This window comes from Colossoma macropomum, unplaced genomic scaffold (genome assembly GCF_904425465.1).
Source record: "Colossoma macropomum unplaced genomic scaffold, Colossoma_macropomum, whole genome shotgun sequence".
Classification (NCBI taxonomy): domain Eukaryota; kingdom Metazoa; phylum Chordata; class Actinopteri; order Characiformes; family Serrasalmidae; genus Colossoma; species Colossoma macropomum.
Genome location: NW_023494944.1, coordinates 35883 through 57849, shown reverse-complemented (window position 1 = coordinate 57849; position 21967 = coordinate 35883). Strand labels below are relative to the sequence as shown.

Genomic DNA, 21967 nt, shown 5'->3' with positions numbered 1-21967 from the left:
ATATTCTCTGAATCTTTTGATGATATTATGTACTGTAGATGATGGGATATTTAAAGTATTTGCAATTTTAGGTTGAACATTTTTCTGAAAGTGCAGATTGGTGAACCTCTGCCCCTCTTTGCTTCTGAGAGACTCTGCCTCTCTAAAATCCTCTTTTTATACTCAAGTCATGTGAGTTAGTTGCAAATTGCTCTTCCAGCTGTTTTTTTATTAGTACCACTTACTTTTCCAGCATTTTTTTGCCCCTGTCCCAACTTTTTTGGGATGTGTTGCTGCCATCAAGCTCTAAATGAGTTAGTGTTTTTCATGAAATGGTAAAATGTCTCAGTTTCAACATCTGATCTGTGTTCTATGTTCTATTGTGAACAAAATATGGGCCTATGAGATTTGCAAATCATTGCATTCTTCAAATCAGTGCATTTTTATTTACATTTATTTACATTTTACACAGCGTCCCAACTTTTTTGGAGTTGGGGTTGTGCTTCTTAAAAGACAGTGAAATGTTCATAAAATTATGTCAGCTATTTTAACATTTCATTTGTACTTTTTGACTGTCGAAGTAAGATGACGATATTACAAATGCTAAACATTTAATGCTTCTGAGCTTGCTGTTATTTTTAGTTTAGTTAAAATTGCTTTTTAACTCATCTGATATTATCAGCATTATAAATATGCATGTTCCTCATAACTGTATGATCAATCTTTTAGTAAAGACGAAATGTATTCATTCCAAATGTTGCCTGTGTTTTACTCAAACACACTTTCATGATACTCCAGTCCACAACCACACATACATCATCTAAGCGTCTTGTCCTCCTGGGTCGCAGAGGATGCTGGAGCCTATCCCAACGGTCACTGGGTGGAAGGCAGGAAACACCCTGGACAGGTCGCGAGTCCATCACAGGGCAGACAGACAGATATATTCACACACACATTCACACCTAGGGGCAGTTGAGCATCTCCTAAGGGCCTGACTGCATGTCTGTGTGCTATGGGAGGAAACCCACACAGACACAGGGAGAACATGTAAACTCCACACAGAAAGGACCCTGGTCGCCCGGCCAGGGAATCGTACCAAGGCCCTTTTTGCTCCACAACCATCTACTTTTAAACTATTATTCCAGGGGTGTCAAACTTTGGGCCTTCCAGGCCACAGCTCTGCAGTAATTAGTGATTACTTCTAATACTCAATTCATGAAGGCAGGGATGAAAGCAGCTGCCTAGCTTCTTTCTTCATCTCTTCTTTCATTTGTTTATTAGTTATTTTAGCAGTCCACATGATCTAACAGCCTGTATATGATATGCTTCCTCCAGTCACAAAATATGAGCATATGCAGATTTTTTTTTTTTGCAGTGGTGGTGATAGGAACCAGGGGTCACAATGTCTACAACACAAATACAGCCATTTTATTTACCACTGAAAATGACCAGTGAACCTACACGTGTCTTCTGAACCTTTACATGTAATGTTCATGATGGTAAAATGATGATAAATCTGAAAACAAAGTTTTCTTTTGGGACTACTTTGCCTTATAACATCCTGCATGCACTTCTCCATACTCACATAAAACAGTGTCTCACACATCAGGCAATATAGGTATAAATACTGCATATTTCATTTGAAATCTGAATGTCAAATTTTCATATTTCATTTGGAGGAATTAAACTCTTCAGACGTCTGGTTCCTGAAACCACCCCTGCAAACAATTGTGACCCAGTAAGTTTCTCTAGACTGTAGTATTTCACTGAACCACTCTGAATGACTTTGTTTACCTCTTAACCACTTAATTACGCAGAAATTTAGAAAAAAAAATGGTGGAATTCCCCTTTAAGCAATAGAACGTGAAAGGGGGTGTCTCATCATGAATAACATTACAGTGGTGATTTGGTTACAAATGTAGTGCTGATGGACTGGAGAAATAACACTGTAATGACAAAAATTATGATAATGAAAGAATTTACACAGATGATTATGGCCTTTCAGTCATTATCATTTAGCAGCCATAAATTTATTTTGTTATTTTACTTTGACATAAGTTTATTTCTACCTCATAAATGTCCACAAATGGGTTGAAAATTCTCCCCCATTCTCTAATGGCAGTCTATAGTACTACATGACGGTCAGGCTAATTAGCTGATTACACTTTCTCAACATGAACATCAATTTCATGAAATTAAATTTTATGGAATTAAAGTTGGGACAGTATGGAAAAAGCAAATGAGCAGTGATTTCTAACTATATAATTTTTTTTTGACCTGTACTCCATTGCAGACAGTATGAACACAAGATATTTCATGTTTTGTCTGGACGAACGTGATTTTGCTCTGTAGGCATGTTTAATATGCTATGTGACAGAATCTTACGGTTATGACGACAAATATAACATTTTCTCAGTTAAGTTCAATTAATATCAGTATGAAATTTATCTGAAAGCTTCTACAACTTGCCTTCACTTTCTTCTTCATCACTAACCTCCATCAGATCTGCTCCCTCAGCTCTGTCAGTCTCCTTCAGCTTCTTTCTCTCCCGCTCTTCCTGTGTTTCATAATGCATTCATTTTATTAAACTCAGATTTACAAGAACTCAAGAAAATAATGATCAATTTAATTATTGTTTTTGTTTTACCTGGTAAAAATCTTCTCATCTGACTGGCCCTCAAAGGAGCTCCTGCCTCTTAATTTATATCTACAGGTTGAGGAATTAAGGGGTATGAAACTGTGTTATGAAGACCTTTTCACACAAAGCTGAAGTAGCTTTGAATTTTTACCGTTCCACCCTAAATCCTGCAGCAGTTTCATTCTGGTGCTTTACAGCAGGAAAATCTGAACAGGAATCTGGTGAATAGGAAGCGTCTTCAGCCTTGTCCTTTTCACTGACATTAACTTACTGTAAACAACAATATATGGCAAATACTGGTGTCATTCCTTCCAAATCTAAAAACAAAGAATATAAAGAGCTGTTAATAATCTCACACTCAATATGAAGTAAATTTAAACCAGAGACTCTATGGACTCTATGTTGTCCAACACAAGACCCATAATCCTATCCAACCCGCAAAAGTGTTTTAATTTTCTATTAAGATTAGCTCATTTCACAGTCCACTGCATTGTAATGTGTGCTCTGACTCTCCTACCCAGACAACAGTCTATGGGACAGCGGTCACACCTCAATTCTACACAATTCTACACGGTTCCACACCAGTCATATCACCTAACAACTAACTGCAGTTTCGCCAATATAAACACTTAATGTTTGCTCTGCAGCTCAGACATTGAGCCCAAGTCTTTATGAACTTGCAGCAAAGAAAGGATGTCAAGTGTCTCGTTCAAGCAGACAGGTAGGTTTAAAAGACTGAGCTCCTGTGGACTTATTTGTGAAAATTATGAATATTTAAAGTATTCATGTAATCCATTCATGGTCTACTACAAGTGCCTATATTTTACTGTTGTTTCTGTGTATTTTGAACAAACAGTGGTCAGTTTGGTTGGATATGTTGAGATTTGTTAATATGGCCCTTTTAGTGGTTGAGTTTGACTCTCCTGTTCTGTGGGTTACAGTATCTGGCTTGTCAGCTAGTTAGCTAATGTTAGTGTTAGCCTAGCCTCTTTTCTTTACCTCACTTAAATCCAAGGTTAACTAAAGTCAGCTAGCCAGAGTTAACAAGCAACCAAGTTTACTCAGGAAGGGGGGCTGAATAACATTTAGACACGCTCATGTTTCCATTTATTGTAATTTAGCTTTTTTTCCCCCTTTTAAACGTACATTTTACAAATATTGAACTGCCACCTCACCTTACCTTTCCCCTTTAGCTATAACTAACGTCAACTCACCAGATTCTGAGGTTAGTATTCCTTGTCCCCACTGGTTCAGACTACTTTCCGGGCCAACAGCGCGCACGCACGCACACACACACACACACACACACACACACACACACACACACACACACACACACACAAACCCCTAAACACTAAACTAAGTCACTGAAATATTCTGTCTTTTTGTTCATTATTGTTTTATTTATACTGTTCTTTTTGCACAAATTTTGCACAGCCTCTTGAGCTGCATATTTATATATGGAACTTACTATATGGATAAAATTGACTACATGATAATAACAACAATTTTATTGCATTCCTATTAGTTGTTGTTGAAGTAGTAGTAGTAGTGAATGAAAATACACTATATTTCCAAAAGTATTCACTCACCCATCCAAATTATTGAATTCAGGTGTTCCAATCACTTCCATGGCCACAGGTGTATAAAACCAAGCACCTAGGCATGCAGACTGCTTCTACAAACATTAGTGAAAGAATGGGTCGCTCTCAGGAGCTCAATGAATTCCAGCGTGGTACCGTGATAGGATGCCACCTGTGCAACAAGTCCAGTCGTGAAATTTCCTCGCTACTAAATATTCCACCGTCAACTGTCAGTGGGATTACAACAAAGTGGAAGCGATTGGGAACGACAGCAACTCAGCCACCAAGTGGTCGGCCACATAAAATGACAGAGCGGGGTCAGCGGATGCTGAAGAGCATAGTGCTAACATCATCATACTAACGATGAGCATACTAACCTCAATCGTTACAAACCTCCAAACTTCATGTGGCCTTCAGATTAGCTCAAGAACAGCATAGAGAGCTTCATCGAATGGGTTTCCACAGCCGAGCAGCTGCATCCAAGCCTTACATCACCAAACGCAATGCAAAGCGTTGAATGCAGTGGTGTAAAGCGCCGACACTGGACTCTAGAGCAGTGGAGACGTGTGCTCTGGAGTGAGGAATCACGTTTCTCCGTCTGGCAATCCGATGGACGAGTCTGGGTTTGGCGGTTGCCAGGAGAACGGTACTTGTCTGACTGCATTGCGCCGAGTGTAAAGTTTGGTGGAGGGGGATTATGGTGTGGGGTTGTTTTTCAGGAGTTGGGCTCGGCCCCTTAGTTCCAGTGAAAGGAGCTCTTAATGCTTCAGCACCAAGAGATTTTGGACAATTTCATGCTCCCAACTTTGAGCGTAGAAACAAGGAGGTGGTCATAATGTTGGGCCTGATCTGTGTGTGTGTGTGTGTATATATATATATATATATATATATATATATATATATATAGAGAGAGAGAGAGAGAGAGAGAGAGAGAGAGAGGCGTTTCCTGTCCCCTGTCTTTGGAACTCATTTATAAAAATATGTGTTGCAGTCTTAGGTTTTTAGGTTTCTCTCCAGCAGGGGGAGTTTTTAGCACACAAGTCACTTTTTTGTACGTCATTTAAAGGGAAGAAAGCCACAAATGTACGTGTTTGCAGCTACAATGAGTGGTGAAGTAGTTTTCAAAAAATGTTGTGTTACTTTTTTATATCTGATTTTCTTTAAGTCAAGTTGAAGAGTATATATGTCTCTAGCCTACATTATGGTATGAAAATATTAATCACAGTTTGGCACCCTGAACTGACACAGAGCTGTGAGGTGCCTAGAGATTCCTACCTCTGGTAACTTGAGCACTGCCTGGGCTACTGGTGTAATAATAGTAATAATAATAATAATAACAATAATTTAAATAAGTAAGATTGGTGTAATTATGGTAATCAATGCCCACAGTCATCATTTTGCGCTGCTGAGACTCATAAACATTTAGGCTGATGTTTCTGCACCAAAATTGGAGAAGATGTATCGCAATCTCTCCGTGTTCGAAGAGATTTAGAAAGAAATGGCCGAACACGGCCGTAGGAGAACGAGGCTGCAGCAGCAAAGAACGGTTAAAATCAATCATCACTTTGTAGATGTTAGCTGACATTACTGTACTCTGATAGCTGTGAAAGAATTTGTCACGAAGCATTTATTTCCTTAATTCAGCTTGGACTCCTGCATTGTTGAGTGTTTGGTGATCTCCAACAAATCCTTGAATTCAATCTTGACAACTATGACAAAGACAAAGAGACACACCTTTCTGTGGTGATGTAAATGTCTCTGTTATTCTCATCACTCATCATCATGTTCATCAAAGCTGAACTGCTGCTGCGTGTACTGAGTCACACATTCAAAGAGAACAAAATAATAATAAAGTAAAAAATTAGCAGACGAACCAATATATTTACAATATGCCCAAATATTCTATAAAGAACTAATTAAGAGCTGTATTTATCCATCTTTACAGAATCAGATGAGTTCCAGCTCAGTGGTCTGCACATACGTAATAATTCACACAGTGTTTTTCACGCTCTTACATTATTGTGGTTTATGAGCCTAAAGTTTGTCAACTTTTTTTATTATGACTTCAAGAAAAAGTTAAAATGCTTGAAACCACTGATTTAGCTAGTGCACCTAGCAGGGAATCTAAGAGGTTCTCACTTGAAGCCGAAGATGACGATCTTAGAGTGGTCGTTGTGCCATTCACACACAGTCAGATACAGTTCACTGTAGATATCTTCGCCTGCAAACAAACGTACGTGGTGCACCTGAAAAGAGATCGAGACACAGAAACAGACAAAGAGAGCCATTAAATAACTGTTATCTCAATGTACGAAAACTCAAATATTGGACATTTTTAGACTGTAATATGAATGCTAACTGGAGTAGTAGCTTCAACTGATTACTATGATATATTAAGAGACACTCCAGTGTGTTTGGTCACATCATCTATGAATGTAGAGTATGGACTGACCTGGTGCATAGGTTTGAGGCGGCTGTGCAGGTTGAACAGGAGAAATCGTCATCCTCGCCACAGTCGCTGGTGTAGGACAAAACTTTACTTCGTAAAGCCTAAGAAGATGTGACTGAAACAGGGACACAATATGGTGAGGTCAATAAGCATGTCCCAGCTGCACATGTCCCCCAACTAACCATAAATAATTAAAAAGGAATTTGACCAACTGTTCAAAATTTCTGCATAACTCAACAGATAATTAGCATGTAAACAAAGTCATTCAGAGTGGTTGATGTGAAACACTGCAGAAACTAATTAGTATTAAGCCCTATTTGGGCAGGATTAGTTTTCCATGGGGAGGTGGGGTAATGCCGGTTTACTTCAGAACATCTGTAATGGTTATAACCTATTCACATGGGATACAAAATCTTGGTCTGAATGCCAGAGATGAGGGCAGCTACACGTTTTACCTGCCGCCATCACCCCAGAAAAGAGTAGAAAGCATGTTAAAAACGTTTACTTTAGCCATCATTTTGTTTTTACCCTAACCATTTACTTTTCTTTGTCTGAACGTAATGTATCATCAGCTTCACCATCAACTTGGGAATTCACAAAAAACAGTCACATTAAACAGTTCACATTAAAAAAAAAAAAAAACTTTTTTGCATGTTTTGGGTTGTTCACGTAAGGCAGGACAGTAATGCTACATATAAGCTTGAGTTCAGCTGTAGAGAACAATGAAGATGAAGATGTGAGTTTGTTCTTAGTTTCTGTTCCACCTTAAATGGTTCAGCAGTTACATTCTGGCACTTTAGGCGTTATAATAGTAACTGATGTATCATTTAAGGCGGAATGGGAAAATTCTAACAGGCTGGCGAATAAGAAGCCGACTCATCAGAGGACACAAGTAAGCGCTTCTTCAAGCCTCCATACTTAAGAAGCTCCTTTTCCTCAGGCTATTATAGTGTTTTTACTGACATGTCGATTAGCATGGGACTAACCTAACCTGAGATTATTTTTATGGCTCGTTTCACAGAAGGTGAAATGCACCAGAATATTTACTGACGTGGGAGCATGTAGTCGGTAAAAATGACTGACATGGTGCATTCAGATGGGACTAAAATCACTGAGAAATGGAGGCAATAATTACATTACCCCACCTCCTCAAGTTAAACTAATCCCATCCAAATAGGGCTTTAGACATAGAGAAACGTGCAGAATTGTACAGTGGTGGTGATCGGAATCAATCTACAACGTAGAAAGTTGAAATGGAAACAAACACACTGTACAAACCCTGAGATACTTTAACACAAAAGAGAAGATTTTTGAAGTAGAGGTACAAGCAGGGTGCTGTAAGGCAAAACAGTCCCAAAGACAATGTATTTCTTTTGGTTTTACTGCTATTTTACCAAGTAAGTCAACATTACATACAGAAACTCAAAAGACACGAGTAGGTTAACTGGTGATTGGACAGAAAATAAAATGGCTATATTTGTGTTGTAGACACTGTGACCCCTGGTTCCTATTAGCACCACTGTAAAGAAATTTGAGTCACATCATACCACTCTGAATGACTTTGTTTACATCTCAACTACTGAGTTATGCAAAAATTTTGAAATATCAGCAGCCTGTCCATCTGACATTTTGCTTTCTTTATGTATCCTGGCCGTTAAAGCAGTAGTACAAGGTGTAAGTAGAGGGAACAAAAAGTCTTTTTGTATAGAAGCGGTGTCCCTTAATAAGTACACACTTAAAGCAATAGTTTGGCGAAAAATAAAATTCCTCCATTTTCCCCTTTTGTAGCTGGGAAAACTTCCAGAAAAGTTGCTGAGACAGTTGGCCGCAGAGCTACAGAGGGAGAAACAGTGAGTGTAACAGAAATGACAAAGCAACTGTACTGGACAGTCTATACTCCTCAATTTAATCCTCAGTAAAAATATGCTTTTTTTTTCAAGTTGCACGGCAGTATTAACATGCTTTAACTTGGTTTTATTGGAGTAGATACCCAGTGAACCCATAAATATGACTATGAAATCTGAAACTGTTGAAATCATTACATCTTTAAAGTGGTATTCCGGTCTAAAACTAGCATTTGTTATGAGTTGTTGTATCGCTCACTGGTTTGACACAACTCACAATTCTGCACACTTTTTTGTGTTTTCATTAATGGTCTCTTGCTACAATACCCAGAATGCACCATGCAAATACACTGATGTAATACACATGCGATATTTGGCTTACTAGCAATGACGTTAGCTTTCTGGCTTCATTCTGCGTTAGCCAGCTAGTAGAAAAAAATAAAATAAAATGTTCAAAAAGACCACCATTACGTCTCCACCCCAAAGCTGTTTTTCCAAAGTGCCTTCTACCTTTAGGATACATGATCAAAAGAGGGTTTTCCTGACCTTTAAACTAGGAAATCTAACCCCACAGACTAAGTGCGGCACCGCTGTAGGATGAGAGAAATCATGTTCACAACAGACAATTTTGGCTACATTTGTCATTTTAGCAAGAGTGTCTCTTTAATTGTACTCATTGGATTTGTGAGATATTTAATGTGTGGAATAAAGTGGCCCACTGTTGCCATAATGCAGGTTTATAAATTGCGTCTCTGTGTCTGGATAAAGACTGGTACCAAATCCATGTTCTTCAGTAAAAGGAACCCAAGCAGCTCTTTCTGAAGAACAACATGACTAAGGGACTCAATTTTAGAAAAAAACATTTAAGAAAACTACAAAGACTTATGAAAAAGGGAACTCTATCGTTTTATTTCTGCATAATTAAATGGCTAATATATAAACAAAGTCATTCAGAGTTGTTTGGTGTGAAATGCTCTGTTCTAGAGAATGTAATCTGCTGTATAAAGTGATGGAAAAGAGCCTCTTTGTACATTCTGGAAAAGGTGGACAAAATAAAAACAGTTTAGTTGATGTAAACAAGGTCATTCAGAGTGGTTCAGTGTGAAACGGTTCACTATAGAGAAACTTACAGACTTTGATTTCTTTACAGTGGTGCTGATAGGAACCAGGGGTCACCAGGTCCACAACACAGATATAGCCATTTTATTAACTGTCCAAAACTACCAGTGAACCCACACGAGTCTTCTGAGTTTGTATTTGTAATGGTGATGATGGTAACATGGTAAAACAAAAAAAAAGTTCTCTTTGGGGACTATTTTGCCTCACAACGACTTGCATGTATCCCTCCGCCATGAATAGATAAACATAAATGGATTAGGATACATTTTACGCCACAACTATCACAAAACACCGTCTCAGACATCCGGCAGTGGATTTATAACCATATCATGTAATATCTTTCTGTGATGGAGCTTTTAGAGGCATTAGGCTCTTCAGACGTCTGGTTCCTATCACCACCACTGTGAACCATTCTGAGACTGAAAGTTTCTCCAGAACGGATCATTTCACACCAAACCACTCTGAATGACTCTGTTTACACCTCAATCGTTTCATTATGCAGAATTTTTCTGAAAATTCGGCGGAGTTCCCCTTCAAGTCTGTTCCTCTGAGTCGCTAGCAGGAGTACCAACACACATCACCTGAGGTTTCACCGTTAAATCTGACTGATCAGCGTCTACCTGACTATGTCTACCTAACCCCTGAGCTGCTGGCTGTGTGAGGCCGTTTCTGTCGCACTGTGAAGCCGCAGGGCTGATCGTGTCGCTCGGTTAGCTCTCGTTAGCTTTTGTCACTGCAGACCGTTTCGGAGGTTTAGCCGTTTCCACAGCGCTGACAGTCCGCTGGTTGATAACTGACCGGTCGCTCTGTTCGCTCTAAGTTACCTTCCCCCGTGTGAGGACTTTGACGACGTGCTCTTTCTGTTTTCGCTGCTGTTTTTGTTTTTGTTTCTGCTCGTCTTTCTCCGATTTCGAACTGGGCGCCATTTTTGCTTCTTGGCAAAAAAAAATCCCTCCCTCCGCTCCGCTCCGCTCCGCTCCGCCCCGCCCCGCAGCCCCACCCACCTCCGCCAATGATTGGCTGCTGGCGGAGCGTTACGGCACGCTCATTGGTCCGACCGCTCATCAATCAAATCCGTAACTCGATGACAATTTCTGATTGGACGCGGCTAAGGTCTGAATATTCATCGGCCAATCAGTGAATTGATGTCCGTTGAACATTAAATGGGCAATATGTGAATGAATAAATACAATGAAGATTAAATTTAATTAAGAATAAGCATAAAAATCACACACATTACTCTGTCTTTAACTGATAGCTTGTATAAATACTCCTAACGTGGTGATTAATCTATTATCTATACATACATACCCAGAGGTGTAAGTAACGAATTACATTTACTCTCGTTACCATAATTGAGTACAGTTTTTCCTGTAACGGTACATTTTGGAGTAGAATTAAATCGTAGTACTTTTACTCATATTTGAGTTTATTTTTAATAAAATACTTTTACTTCGCTGCTTTAATTTTCTTAACGTTACAGAGTAAAAATAAATGATGAGCGAATCAGCTCAGACACCAATAATAACAAGGAGCGGTTAAAATTAAAAGATTCACCAATCAAAAAACAGCAGCTCCGACAGGAAAAACAGTACAGAGGTGTCCTGTTTAGTAAAGAAGGACAGAGGAGAACTGAACCAGCACACACGAGGAACAGACCGACGTCCAAACGGTCATCTGTATTCATTTTCACATGAACTAAAGAAGACGGCGTTATTATCAGCGGCCGAAACCTGCTGAGATCCGCTCTCACAGCTCCACTCCAGCCTGAGGCAGCGTTAGCCGAGTTAGCTGATCTGAGCTAAACAGGTACCGTGTTTACGGGTTTCTTCTGTCTTTTATAATGATTCTGTTTATTACACTGGAAATCTGCTGCGTATATTTTATTACAGTGTCTGTCAGCTACTTTAGTTAACAGGTGTCGCCCACAGGTTACCGTTTATACAGCCTAGTTTAGCGGCTGTTTTGGAGATAAACGGTCGTGAAGACAAGAAATCTAGTCTAATACAGGATCTTTATCAACTCCGAGCAGTGATTCTGTCGCGCTGTCGTTGACAGGCCTGATCCGATTCCTCCCCCCTGCCCGCCCTCTCTCGCTCTCTCTGTCTCTCCCTCTCTCTGCCTGGTGTTTGTCTTTAACTGTGAGAGGCTGTGCAGCTGTTTAACTGTGAAAATTGCAGTAACAATGTCTGATTAGTGAAATAAATCAGTGCTGGGCAAGTTGCTGATGTTGCTGCTGATTTTAATGGTGTAAATGTTCTGACAGATATCAGATATCAGTAATAATACAGTTTGAAGCTGTGAAGGTCACACCTATTAACGTAAGCTAGAGTCCAGGGAGCTGATGGGCAGCAGGACTGTCACTAAAATCACATAATTACTTAAGCAATTTACTCATAATTTTGACTCTTTTTTCTCCTAAATGTACTTATTGAAACAGTAACATCCTCTGCACAGTCTTTCAGGGATTCTGAAATACTTTACTGGAAACAGATAAACTAGGACATCTTATATAATCGTCTAACCATGAAATGCATGCAGTTTAATGTAAACCTCATTCCTTACACAGCTCACAGAAAGCTGTGTAAATATTCAGTAGCAGAGCGAACTGTGATCAGTCTCAGCTCTCAGAACTTTAGCTTTAGTGTTTTTCTGTACAGATTATTTCCAGTGATGTAGCCGAGTCAGCTCAGAAATATGTTCAGGTTGTGACGAAAAAGTAACTAAGTAACTCAGTACTTAAGTAGTTTTTCTGTGAACTACTTATTTACTCTTACTTGAGTAATTTTATTTACTAATACTTTTACTTGTACTTGAGTAAATTGTCACTACAGTAACAGTACTTGTACTTGAGTAGGGATTTTCAGTACTCCTTACACCTCTGTACATACATACAGATATCCTGGTGTCCTGCTGAAGAAGAGTCAGGTGAGGCCATGATATTCACAAAAAGCTTTGCTCTTTATTGAAGGAAAAGCAGAAAAAGCTACTGCCTACAGCAAAACTCCCTGGCACCTCACAGTGACTTCTCCCTCACATAAAACAAGCCACGCAATAAAACACAACTAATTCATACCCACAAATTAGACTACGAACAATCAACATAAAACAACAGTAAAATGTTTAAGGGGGCCGCTTCCCATGAGCCTTTCCGTACAGCTCTCTGCATGTCAGCTCCTGAGAGGCAGTGTGCCTTGTGGCAAATCAAATGCCACAATGCATACATACATATATGTATGTATATATGTATGCATTATGGCATAAAACAACCCATGCAATAAAACACAACTAACACATGCCCACAACTTAAACGATGAACAGTCAACAAAAAACAACTGTAAAACAATCATTTGATTGACACAAACACATATATTCATATGGACAAAAGTATTGGAATAGCCTTGCAGAACGTTCCTGCCTGACAGCATTGTGCTGACTGTAAAGTTTGGTGGAGGAGGGATGATGATATGGGGTTATTTTTCAGGGGTTGGCCTCGGACCCTTAGTTCCAGTGAAGGAGATTCTTAATGCTTCAGCAGACCAAGACATTTTAGACAACTGTAGACTTCCAACTGTGTGGGAACAGTTTGGGAAAGAACCTTTTCTGTTCCAGCATGACTGAGCACCAGTGCACAAAGCAAGGTCCATAAAGTCATGGCTGGGTGAGTTGGGTGTGGAAGAACTTGACTCCCCCTCACCGAGCCCTGACCTCAACCCCATCAAACACCTTTGGGATGAACTAGAACAGAGATTATGAGCCAGGCCTTCTCATCCAACATTAGTGCCCATTCTAGATGAATGGGCAAACATTCCCACAGACATACGCTTCACAGAAGACTGGAAGCTGTTATAGCTGCAAAGGGGAACCAACTCCATATTAAAGCCTATGGATTTAGAATGGGAAGTCACAAATGCTCCTGTGCGTGTGATGTGTAGGTGTGTATGTGTCCCAATACTTTTGTCCACATTTTGTATGTTTGGAGTGCGCTGTAGTGTAATCTCTGCCACGACCTGTTATGATGTAGTACCAGCATATGACCGCAAGATGTCGCTCATGTTGCACAGCATGAGATCCATATCTCAGGCCATAATGTGTGACTTGAAAAGTGCGGGTACATGCTGTAATATATAATACAGGATTACAGGTTAGCCCTTCCCCTCTTTAGGTGTGACTGGAATGACAGGTCTTTTTAGGTGGAGGATTTTTAATACAGAAACTTCCTGATTTCACTTTTGAGTCCAGCTCGTCCTCTAACCTGAAATGGCGTCGAATAAGGGTAAGCATCCATTTTTTATATTAATCCGAATTAAAATAGGTGTAGATTATCATGTAGTATATAAAACTTAAACTGTTATTTAAATGGATTTCCAGGTAACTAATTTACCTCTTTAAATGTGTTAAATTGCTATAGAAAGTTAGAGAAGCCACAGGTCCTGTTCACAGAGTAAACATGAAACCCTTATTCTTCTGTAGGCCTGCTGAGACACATATCTAAACTGTCTGACTGTACTGTACATTACTGACTGTAATCTAGTTTGACTATTAGGCTAAAAAGAAAAGATACATGCAAGTACAGTCAAAGTTTGCTATTACCTCTGAAAATTAAAATGGCATTAGTGTGAAGTGAACCTTTAACTCTGTCTAGCAGAATGTTAGATAACAATAGTTATTAATTGATAACTAATAGTTTTGTCCTCTACAGAGAACACACACAAATATGGGATTTTTCTGCAAATTTTAGCCAAATGTATTGGAAAAAATAATATATGAAATATGCTTTTGCACAGGTCACGTTTTATTTTTTATAATATGTCAAATTCAGCAAATAAACAGTAATTGTGTAGAGGAAGTGATCACTTTTGCACAAAACTTTATACAGCATAACTACGTACTGTGGAAACGTGATAGACTACTGAAATCTTACACTAATAAACTTTGCCTTTAATGTAGTTATGTTATGACTGTAGTTTGGGGGGAGGAACAGCCTGAAACCCCTCTTTCTTCTAATCTAACAGCCTATAAATTCACATCCTCACCCTCCATGATGAAGCGTTCCCAATCCCTACTGCCACCCCATCTCCTCCCTGTTCCTCAGTCCTACATCAGTCCTGCTACAGCTATTGCGGGTTGGGGCTGTCAATTCAAACCAATCCAAATACTAAACCTGATAACGTGTACTAGTAGAATGTGTAACACAAGGGTACTATTTTTTGTGGCAGAAGGATTTGCTGATTTTAAAGGACATTTCATACAATCTTTGGGGCTTATTTGCTTTACTTTTTTATTTATTTTGCAGAACTGTTGTTTAAAAGCAGTTAGAACAATGGTGGCTATGTGTTATTTTGAATAACATCACATCAGTGATGATCTACTGTACTAGCGATTGGATTTTTCCACTGTACTACGGTTTCCAGCATGCACTGCAGAAATGTGCTCCCATCCCCCTCCCCAACAAGGATCTATGGGACAGCACCCAAAAAAAATAAATAAAAGATGCCAGGTGTCTAGTTCAAGCGAAGGGGCAGTTGATTTTGACACCCTTGTTCTATATGAACACAAGGACTTGGAAATAATAGCTTATGCAGTTTCAGTGTTTAAGTTGGATGATTTACAGTTTCACATTTTTGGGTTTTTGGAATGTTTTTATTTTTTATTTAGATACTGTTCATTATGCTATATTATGCTACATTAGCACAGCAGAAAATAACATATGCTTGTGGCACAGATCCATCACGATTTCGGAGGAGGAGAAGTGTAAGCCCACCTCCTGAAAGTAAGTTACATTGCATTCATATTCTCTGGAATTGAGACTACTTGTAAATGTAAGGCTAAATGTATTTGCACCCCTCCTGAATTCTTCAGATTTTGCATATTTGTTACATTTCATTATTTCAGATCTTCATACAAAATTTAATATAAGGCAAAGACAACACGAATAAACACAAAATAGCGTCTAAATAATTACATTAATTGAAGGAAATTTGCATTTAACAGCAACCGGCCCTGTGTGAACAAATAATTGCCCCAACAGTTAGTTGATTAACCAAATAGTTGATAACTGACCTTTCCAGCAATGTGAAGCTGACTAAAAGGTCTCAATAAGCAGCACACTATGCTGTCAAAAGAATAAAAGGAAATTCCGGAAGAGTTGAGACAAAGTTATTGAAATATATTAGTTTGAAAAAGGTTACAAAGCCATTCTTAAGGCTCTGGGATTCCAGCTAACCACTGTGAGAGTCATTATCTCATCTCACATTTGCCAAAAACGCCTTGATAACTGATGAGAAAATCCTGCGAGATGATGTCTTGTCATGAGTTTGTGATCTAAAGCTTAAGCACAACTGGATTATGCAGCAAGACAACAATCTGAAGCACAAGGGCACGTCTACCTCTGAACGTCTCAAAAGAAACAAAATGAAGATTTTGGAGTGGCCGATTAAAAATCCTGACTTGAACCCTTTTGAGATGCTGTGGCAGGTCCTTAAAGATTACATTTGTATCAGGATTTGAAACCATTTAGGGTGAGAAATATACCATTTAAAAAAAATCAGGGGAGAACAAATACTTTTTCGTGGCACTGTATGTATTAATATGTTTGCCTCACCCAACTCTGGCTAAATTTTAACTCATTCAGTTCATTATTGACAAATACAGAGTTATGTTAAGACTTTAGCATTTTTGAAATGTATGAAGCCCTGAAGAACCTTTATTTTTATATAACCTCAGAGCCTTAGTTAGAATTTTGCAACTATGTCCAACATAAACCCAACACCTGAAAGAGTCACGGGAAAAGGTCCTGTAGTCAAAATCTTGGAAGGCACATGGACTGAGGCTCTCCAGGGTTTTCAGTCAAGTTCCACAAATTTATTATTACTGTTTTATTATTATTTTATTCAATACAAAGTGATATACAGACTACACTGTGCATTGTTAATGGGGAAATACCAGAAATACCAGTCAATTGCAGTTGAACAGCTGACAAAGTTGTATTTACAACTAGAGACTCAGGATTTTAGATGATACTCAAGTTCATGAGATGTGGTTTATAACATGAGCTTTCACCTTTTACATGAGTTAAGAAAGCGAAGCTTGTTGTAAATGTGAAAAAAATATGTAAATGATGCACTTCTTTTAGATCTATGTGCTTTTTAACACAGTAAAGAAAAAGCAGGACTGTATTCTCCAGATCTCCATGCTTTGTTTCTCTGTGTAGTGTGCATATTTATTAACGAGCACCTGAACGGAGTGAAGTCATATTCACTAGTTAATCATCTGGTATATACACCTTTCCGATGAGCACCTGAAAGCAGCATAAGCTACACCTGTGTGCTTATTGTTCATCTTATGACGGAACCCAGGCCCATTCTAGTGTTACTATTCTATCCTATTCTATTCTATTCTACTCTAGTGTTGTTCTAATTTACATAACTTTTGATCTGGGGTGTTTAATTATTACTCAGTTGATGAAATGGATAGGAATGGATGGGTAAATGTTTCTTTGTGTTGGATTTGTTTGTGCAAATGGATTAAAATTGTTTAAATATCATATCAATACCTTATCCTTGAAGTTTGAAGAAATATGTTAACATTGTTAAAGTTTCAAAACTTGCCAGAGAACAGAGACCATTTACATGTACAATGGACATGAGTCAAAAGGTACATCAAAAAAGGCCTGTGTAATTTTAAGTAACAAAGAGAGGTTGGAAAATGCCTTAGGACTGTTTTTGGTACATTATTAAGACAAATATCATAAATGGACATCAGGGAAGAAAAATAATGAAACACAACAAAAAAGTTGAATATGGGCCCTTTAAAACAATAAATAGTCTATGAAATTGCACATTTGGAATAATGTTTTTCATGAATTGTTGCTTTCGGTTGTATATGTATATAGCAAAAGTGATAGAAAGATAAATTAGAGAAAACAAATAATGGGACTCAAACATGGCATGCTGTAATAATCAATACAATAATACATTTTTAAGTCATATATTTCTCAATTTTATAATGCAGTGAGGATTATGCTGCTGGGAAAGAACAGCCAGGACAATAGAAGAGTGGGAAACTTCATCCTGAGAAGAGACGTGTTTGATGCTGAAGCTCCTCTCAGTTCAGTAGAGCAGTACAGTGAGAAAGCCAGAGAAAAAGCGGAAGGAAGAGACATCACACTCATCAACACACCTCAGCTGTTTGATACTGAACTCTCTGATGAGGAGCTGAGTGAGAGAGTGAAGGAGTGCATGACTCTTTGTGATCCTGGACCTCACATTATAATGCTGGTCACACAGCCAGGAGACTTCACTGAGGCAGACAGAAACCAACTGAATCACATCTTCAGATCTGATGATGTCCTTAAATACACCATGGTGCTCACAACACAGTCAGGCAGCAGTGTAGGCCCAGGTGAAGAAAGTGTCTCTGAGGAGATTATAGAATGGATTAAGTGGCATTTTGACTTAAGACATGAAAGCAGTCATTCTGCTCTTATGGAGATGATGCAGAAGATGATTGAAGAGAATGGAGGGGAACACTTTCAGTGGGAGGAATTTGTGATGGCCCCAATAGAACAACAACAGCAGCAACAAACAGCAGTGCAGAAAAAACCCGAACAAATAGTGAGAAAACATAGTCTACATAAAGACAGCAGACAGCAGAAGGAAACACGTAAGCACAGTTTTATGAAATTATAATTTAAATAATTTTCTTTGATTTTCTTAGTTTATTTTTAGTTTACTAAATTATACAAAACCATTCTGCTAAACAAAATATTAGATTTTCACCAGTGTTCCAGAACCTGTTTGTGATAATCAGACTGCAAAACTCATGATAACAGTGGTTTTGGTCACTGACATTAATATTCCAAAAAACAGCAGGAAGATCTTGGAGTCTATTTTCTCATTTTGGAAAACAAGATGACAGTGAGGGTGAGTCATAGTCAATTATATTCTAAATTAAATGTTTCTCAACTCATATATAAGCTTATAAATTAATTGAGTTTAAATTTAATACATGTATTGAATTTTTTATCTTCAGTTTTTTTTTTTACATTTCATTATTTACATTTTAACGTGATTCATGTTTTGCTGTGACTTATTTTCATGTACCTCTTTAGTGTAAATTTCTAAACCTGACAGGTTCCAGTTTGTTTCTCTTTCAGTGCCTCAGAGGTTGAACTTGGTGCTGTGTGGCAGTGATGGAGCACTGAAGGCCTCCATATCAGATCTCATTCTGGGCCCAAATAAGTGCAGACCAGAGCCCAGCTCAGAGTGCGTGAGGAGAGATGGAGCGGTGTCTAAGCGCTCGATCACCCTGGTGGAGATGCCGGCTCTCTACAACGCATCTCACTCGGAGGAGGAAGTGATGCGAGAGGCTCTCCGCTGTTTCTCTCTGTGTGATTCAGGAGTCCATGCGTTCCTCCTTATCATTCCAGTTGGTCCCCTCACTGATGAAGACAAAGGAGAAATGGAGAAGATCCAGAACATTTTCAGCTCTGAAGTCAACAATCATTTAATAGTTCTCTTTACAGCGCAGCATGCTGATAGTACAGCTGAAAAAGAATTTATAGAACAAAGCACTGACATAAAGGACTTTCTTTCCATTTGTAAACATAAACATATATTAGTAGAAACAAAAACAGGAAAAAAAAACAAGCAAATAAGTGAAAAACTGTTAGATGAAATTAAAGAAATGACAGAAACACAGCCATATTGTCTTTACATGTACATGAAAGCTCAAGAGGAAAGAGTCAGATGTGAACTACAGGAACAGAATAAAGAAGAGCTGAGCAAAAAGGAGAAAGAAATCCAGGAGTTAGAGAAAGAAGTCCAGAAGTTAAAGCGGAAGCTCCAGCCAGAAGGTAAGCACTTCGACTTTTCAGATCAACCCTTAAAGTAAGACAACAATGGATTTAATACATTTTAATAAACCATATGACTTTTAAAGCCCTGTTCTTGAACCAATGCATGGAAAGTACTGTGCAAAAAAATCTGAGTCCACACTTATATGCATTTAATTTCCAGTAAAAAACGTCCATTAAGTACAAGTTGGTGACAATGAGAATAAACAAATTACTCTGCACATTAAAAACTAAACTTTTGTGTATCAAGCTGAATGTTAGTCACCAGTAGCAGACACATGCCTGCTCTGCTGACAGCAGTAAGGCTTTTGGAACAATTATCACAGCGTCCCAACTTTATGTAATTCAAACATTTTTATTTGAAGCCGTCATTTCCCAGCTGCTGAGCCACCACTTTGTTTTCATGTGTATTTTTGGTGTAATACTGTTTTATCAAACACCCACTACCACACACCACAAAACAGAAGGCAGACTCTCTGGAGACAAACAGAAGTCTGGTTTGAAGGACAGTAAAGATAGGCATGCCTTTAACCAAGTTCTACAGGCATCTTATTTTCCAAATTTATACATCAAATCAGTTTTTTATTTGCTTAATGAAAAGATACTTCATAAAAGAGCACTTTGCATTTGTTTACCCTCTGCAGTTTTCTGTCTTGTGACTGGGCAGTCACAAGCCTGTAGATCTACCAGAAAATGTGTGGTTTATGTTTCCATTATAGCGTGTAGGGACCCCTGATACCGACTGAAGAACATCTGATAGAAGAATGTCTGAACATTGTTGCTGACCAAATTAATCCTTTCATGGCCTTTCATGGTTTATTCACATTTGGATGGGAGCTTTGAGCATGACAGTACATGTCAAAAGGCATGTATTATCACCAAATGGTTTCAGAATCAAGATAAAATGTTTATTGCTTCAGTGGACTTTACAGTCCCCAGATCTCAGTCCTATCAAGCATCTTCAGGACTAGGTGAAAGAGGCTGTTTACAGTAAGACTGCAGCCATCTAGTCTGCAGCATCCGCTCAATGCAGTCATTTCTACATGTCGCCACATACCTGCACAACGCATTGTGTAGAATCCATGCCCAGGCGTTCTGAAGGCCAAAGGAAGCACATCTTGGTACTAAATTTGTGCACCCGATGAACTAGCAACTCAGTAAATGTGTGAAATATGATTTAAATGTGTCATTTTTACCCAATTCACCCACCCGCTAGTTAGGACTCCCCCAATCACACGATGCTATCAACGCTAGGAGGGTGAAGGCTAACACAGGCTTCCTCCGAGACCTGTGAAGCGCCACCGCTACTTTTCGAACTGCCGCTCACGCAACGTCACTGAACAGCCGAACGCGCTCGGAGGAAAGCGCCAACCGCCAGATCTGTTACGTCAGCTAACAGACGCCTGCACTGACTAGCATCGCGCTGAGTGCGTGATGGGGGGAGAAGGGGGGCCATCCCACCCACCCAGAGAGAGCGAGGCCAACTGTGCTCTCTCGGACTCCCGGCTACGGATGGCTGTAGCATCACCAGGGATCGAACTCGCGATCTCCTGATGATAGGGCCAATCAGGTTTTAAACCACAAGTCAACTAAAAAAAATCATGCCGTGTTGACCTGTAAGCCAGTGTTGGCTGCACCAGGTTTTAATTCTACATTTAATCGGCAGTGGTTTCTTGTGAGGTAGGCGGGAGTGCTGTCCTACTACAAGCTGATGGAGCTGGTATTAATAAAGCAGTAGCATATTTTTCTAATAAGCTAAAGAAACATCAATGACAATTCCACATCATGACAGCAGGCACTGAGTGGTATGAGGTAAACTAAAAGCACAGTGAGTATAGACATAACTAGCAGTTGCAGCAATATTACAGTGTAAAGTGTGCAGTGAGTGTCATTGTATATAAAGAAGAAGAACTAAATTTGTAAAGGCTTTTGAGCAAATTCAGTCAGTGTTGGCTGCACCAGGTTTTAATTCTCCATTTAAACTGGCAGTGGTTGCTTGTGAGGTAGGCGGGAGTGCTGTCTTACTACAAGCTGATGGAGCTGGTATTAATAAACCAGTAGCATATTTTTCTAGTAAGCTAAAGAAACATTAACGACTATTCCACATCAAAGACTATTTCATCACTGCGCTGGCTTTGGTGTTGGCTATACAACATTTCGAAGTGTGTATGTATGGGGTTAGTTTTGTGCCAAACTGTTTGAGAGAAGATCCTGATGTCTGAGAGAGGAATGTCACGGTTTGAGAGGACAGCGCTGCTCTGAGCGCAGCTAATGAACTTGAACGCACTTGTCAGCACGAAGTTTGCAGATAAACACCTTCAGATCTGCTCAGCAAAACACTCTGGTTTCATTCAGAACTTGAAAATCCACAACAATGCATCTCTTTCAGAGCTCGTAAGAGCAGAACACTCCGTTTTTCACTCAAAACTGGAAAAGTTGCTCAATCGCGCTCTTCACCTTCAAAACTCGCACGTGCGCGCGAATCACTTCTGCTCTCAG

At 39.1% G+C, this 21967-nt stretch overlaps 1 protein-coding gene across 1 annotated transcript in view; it reads left to right on the top strand.

Moving 5' to 3' along the window:
- The window catches only part of LOC118800618, a 73631-nt gene that overhangs the window by 22416 nt on the left and 29248 nt on the right, over nt 1–21967 (top strand). Inside the window, exons 12-15 of the mRNA XM_036560885.1 lie at nt 15305–15385; nt 17626–18276; nt 18483–18536; nt 18770–19468. Coding sequence (XP_036416778.1) covers nt 15305–15385; nt 17626–18276; nt 18483–18536; nt 18770–19468 — 1485 coding nt within the window. The remainder of the gene's footprint in view (nt 1–15304; nt 15386–17625; nt 18277–18482; nt 18537–18769; nt 19469–21967) is intronic.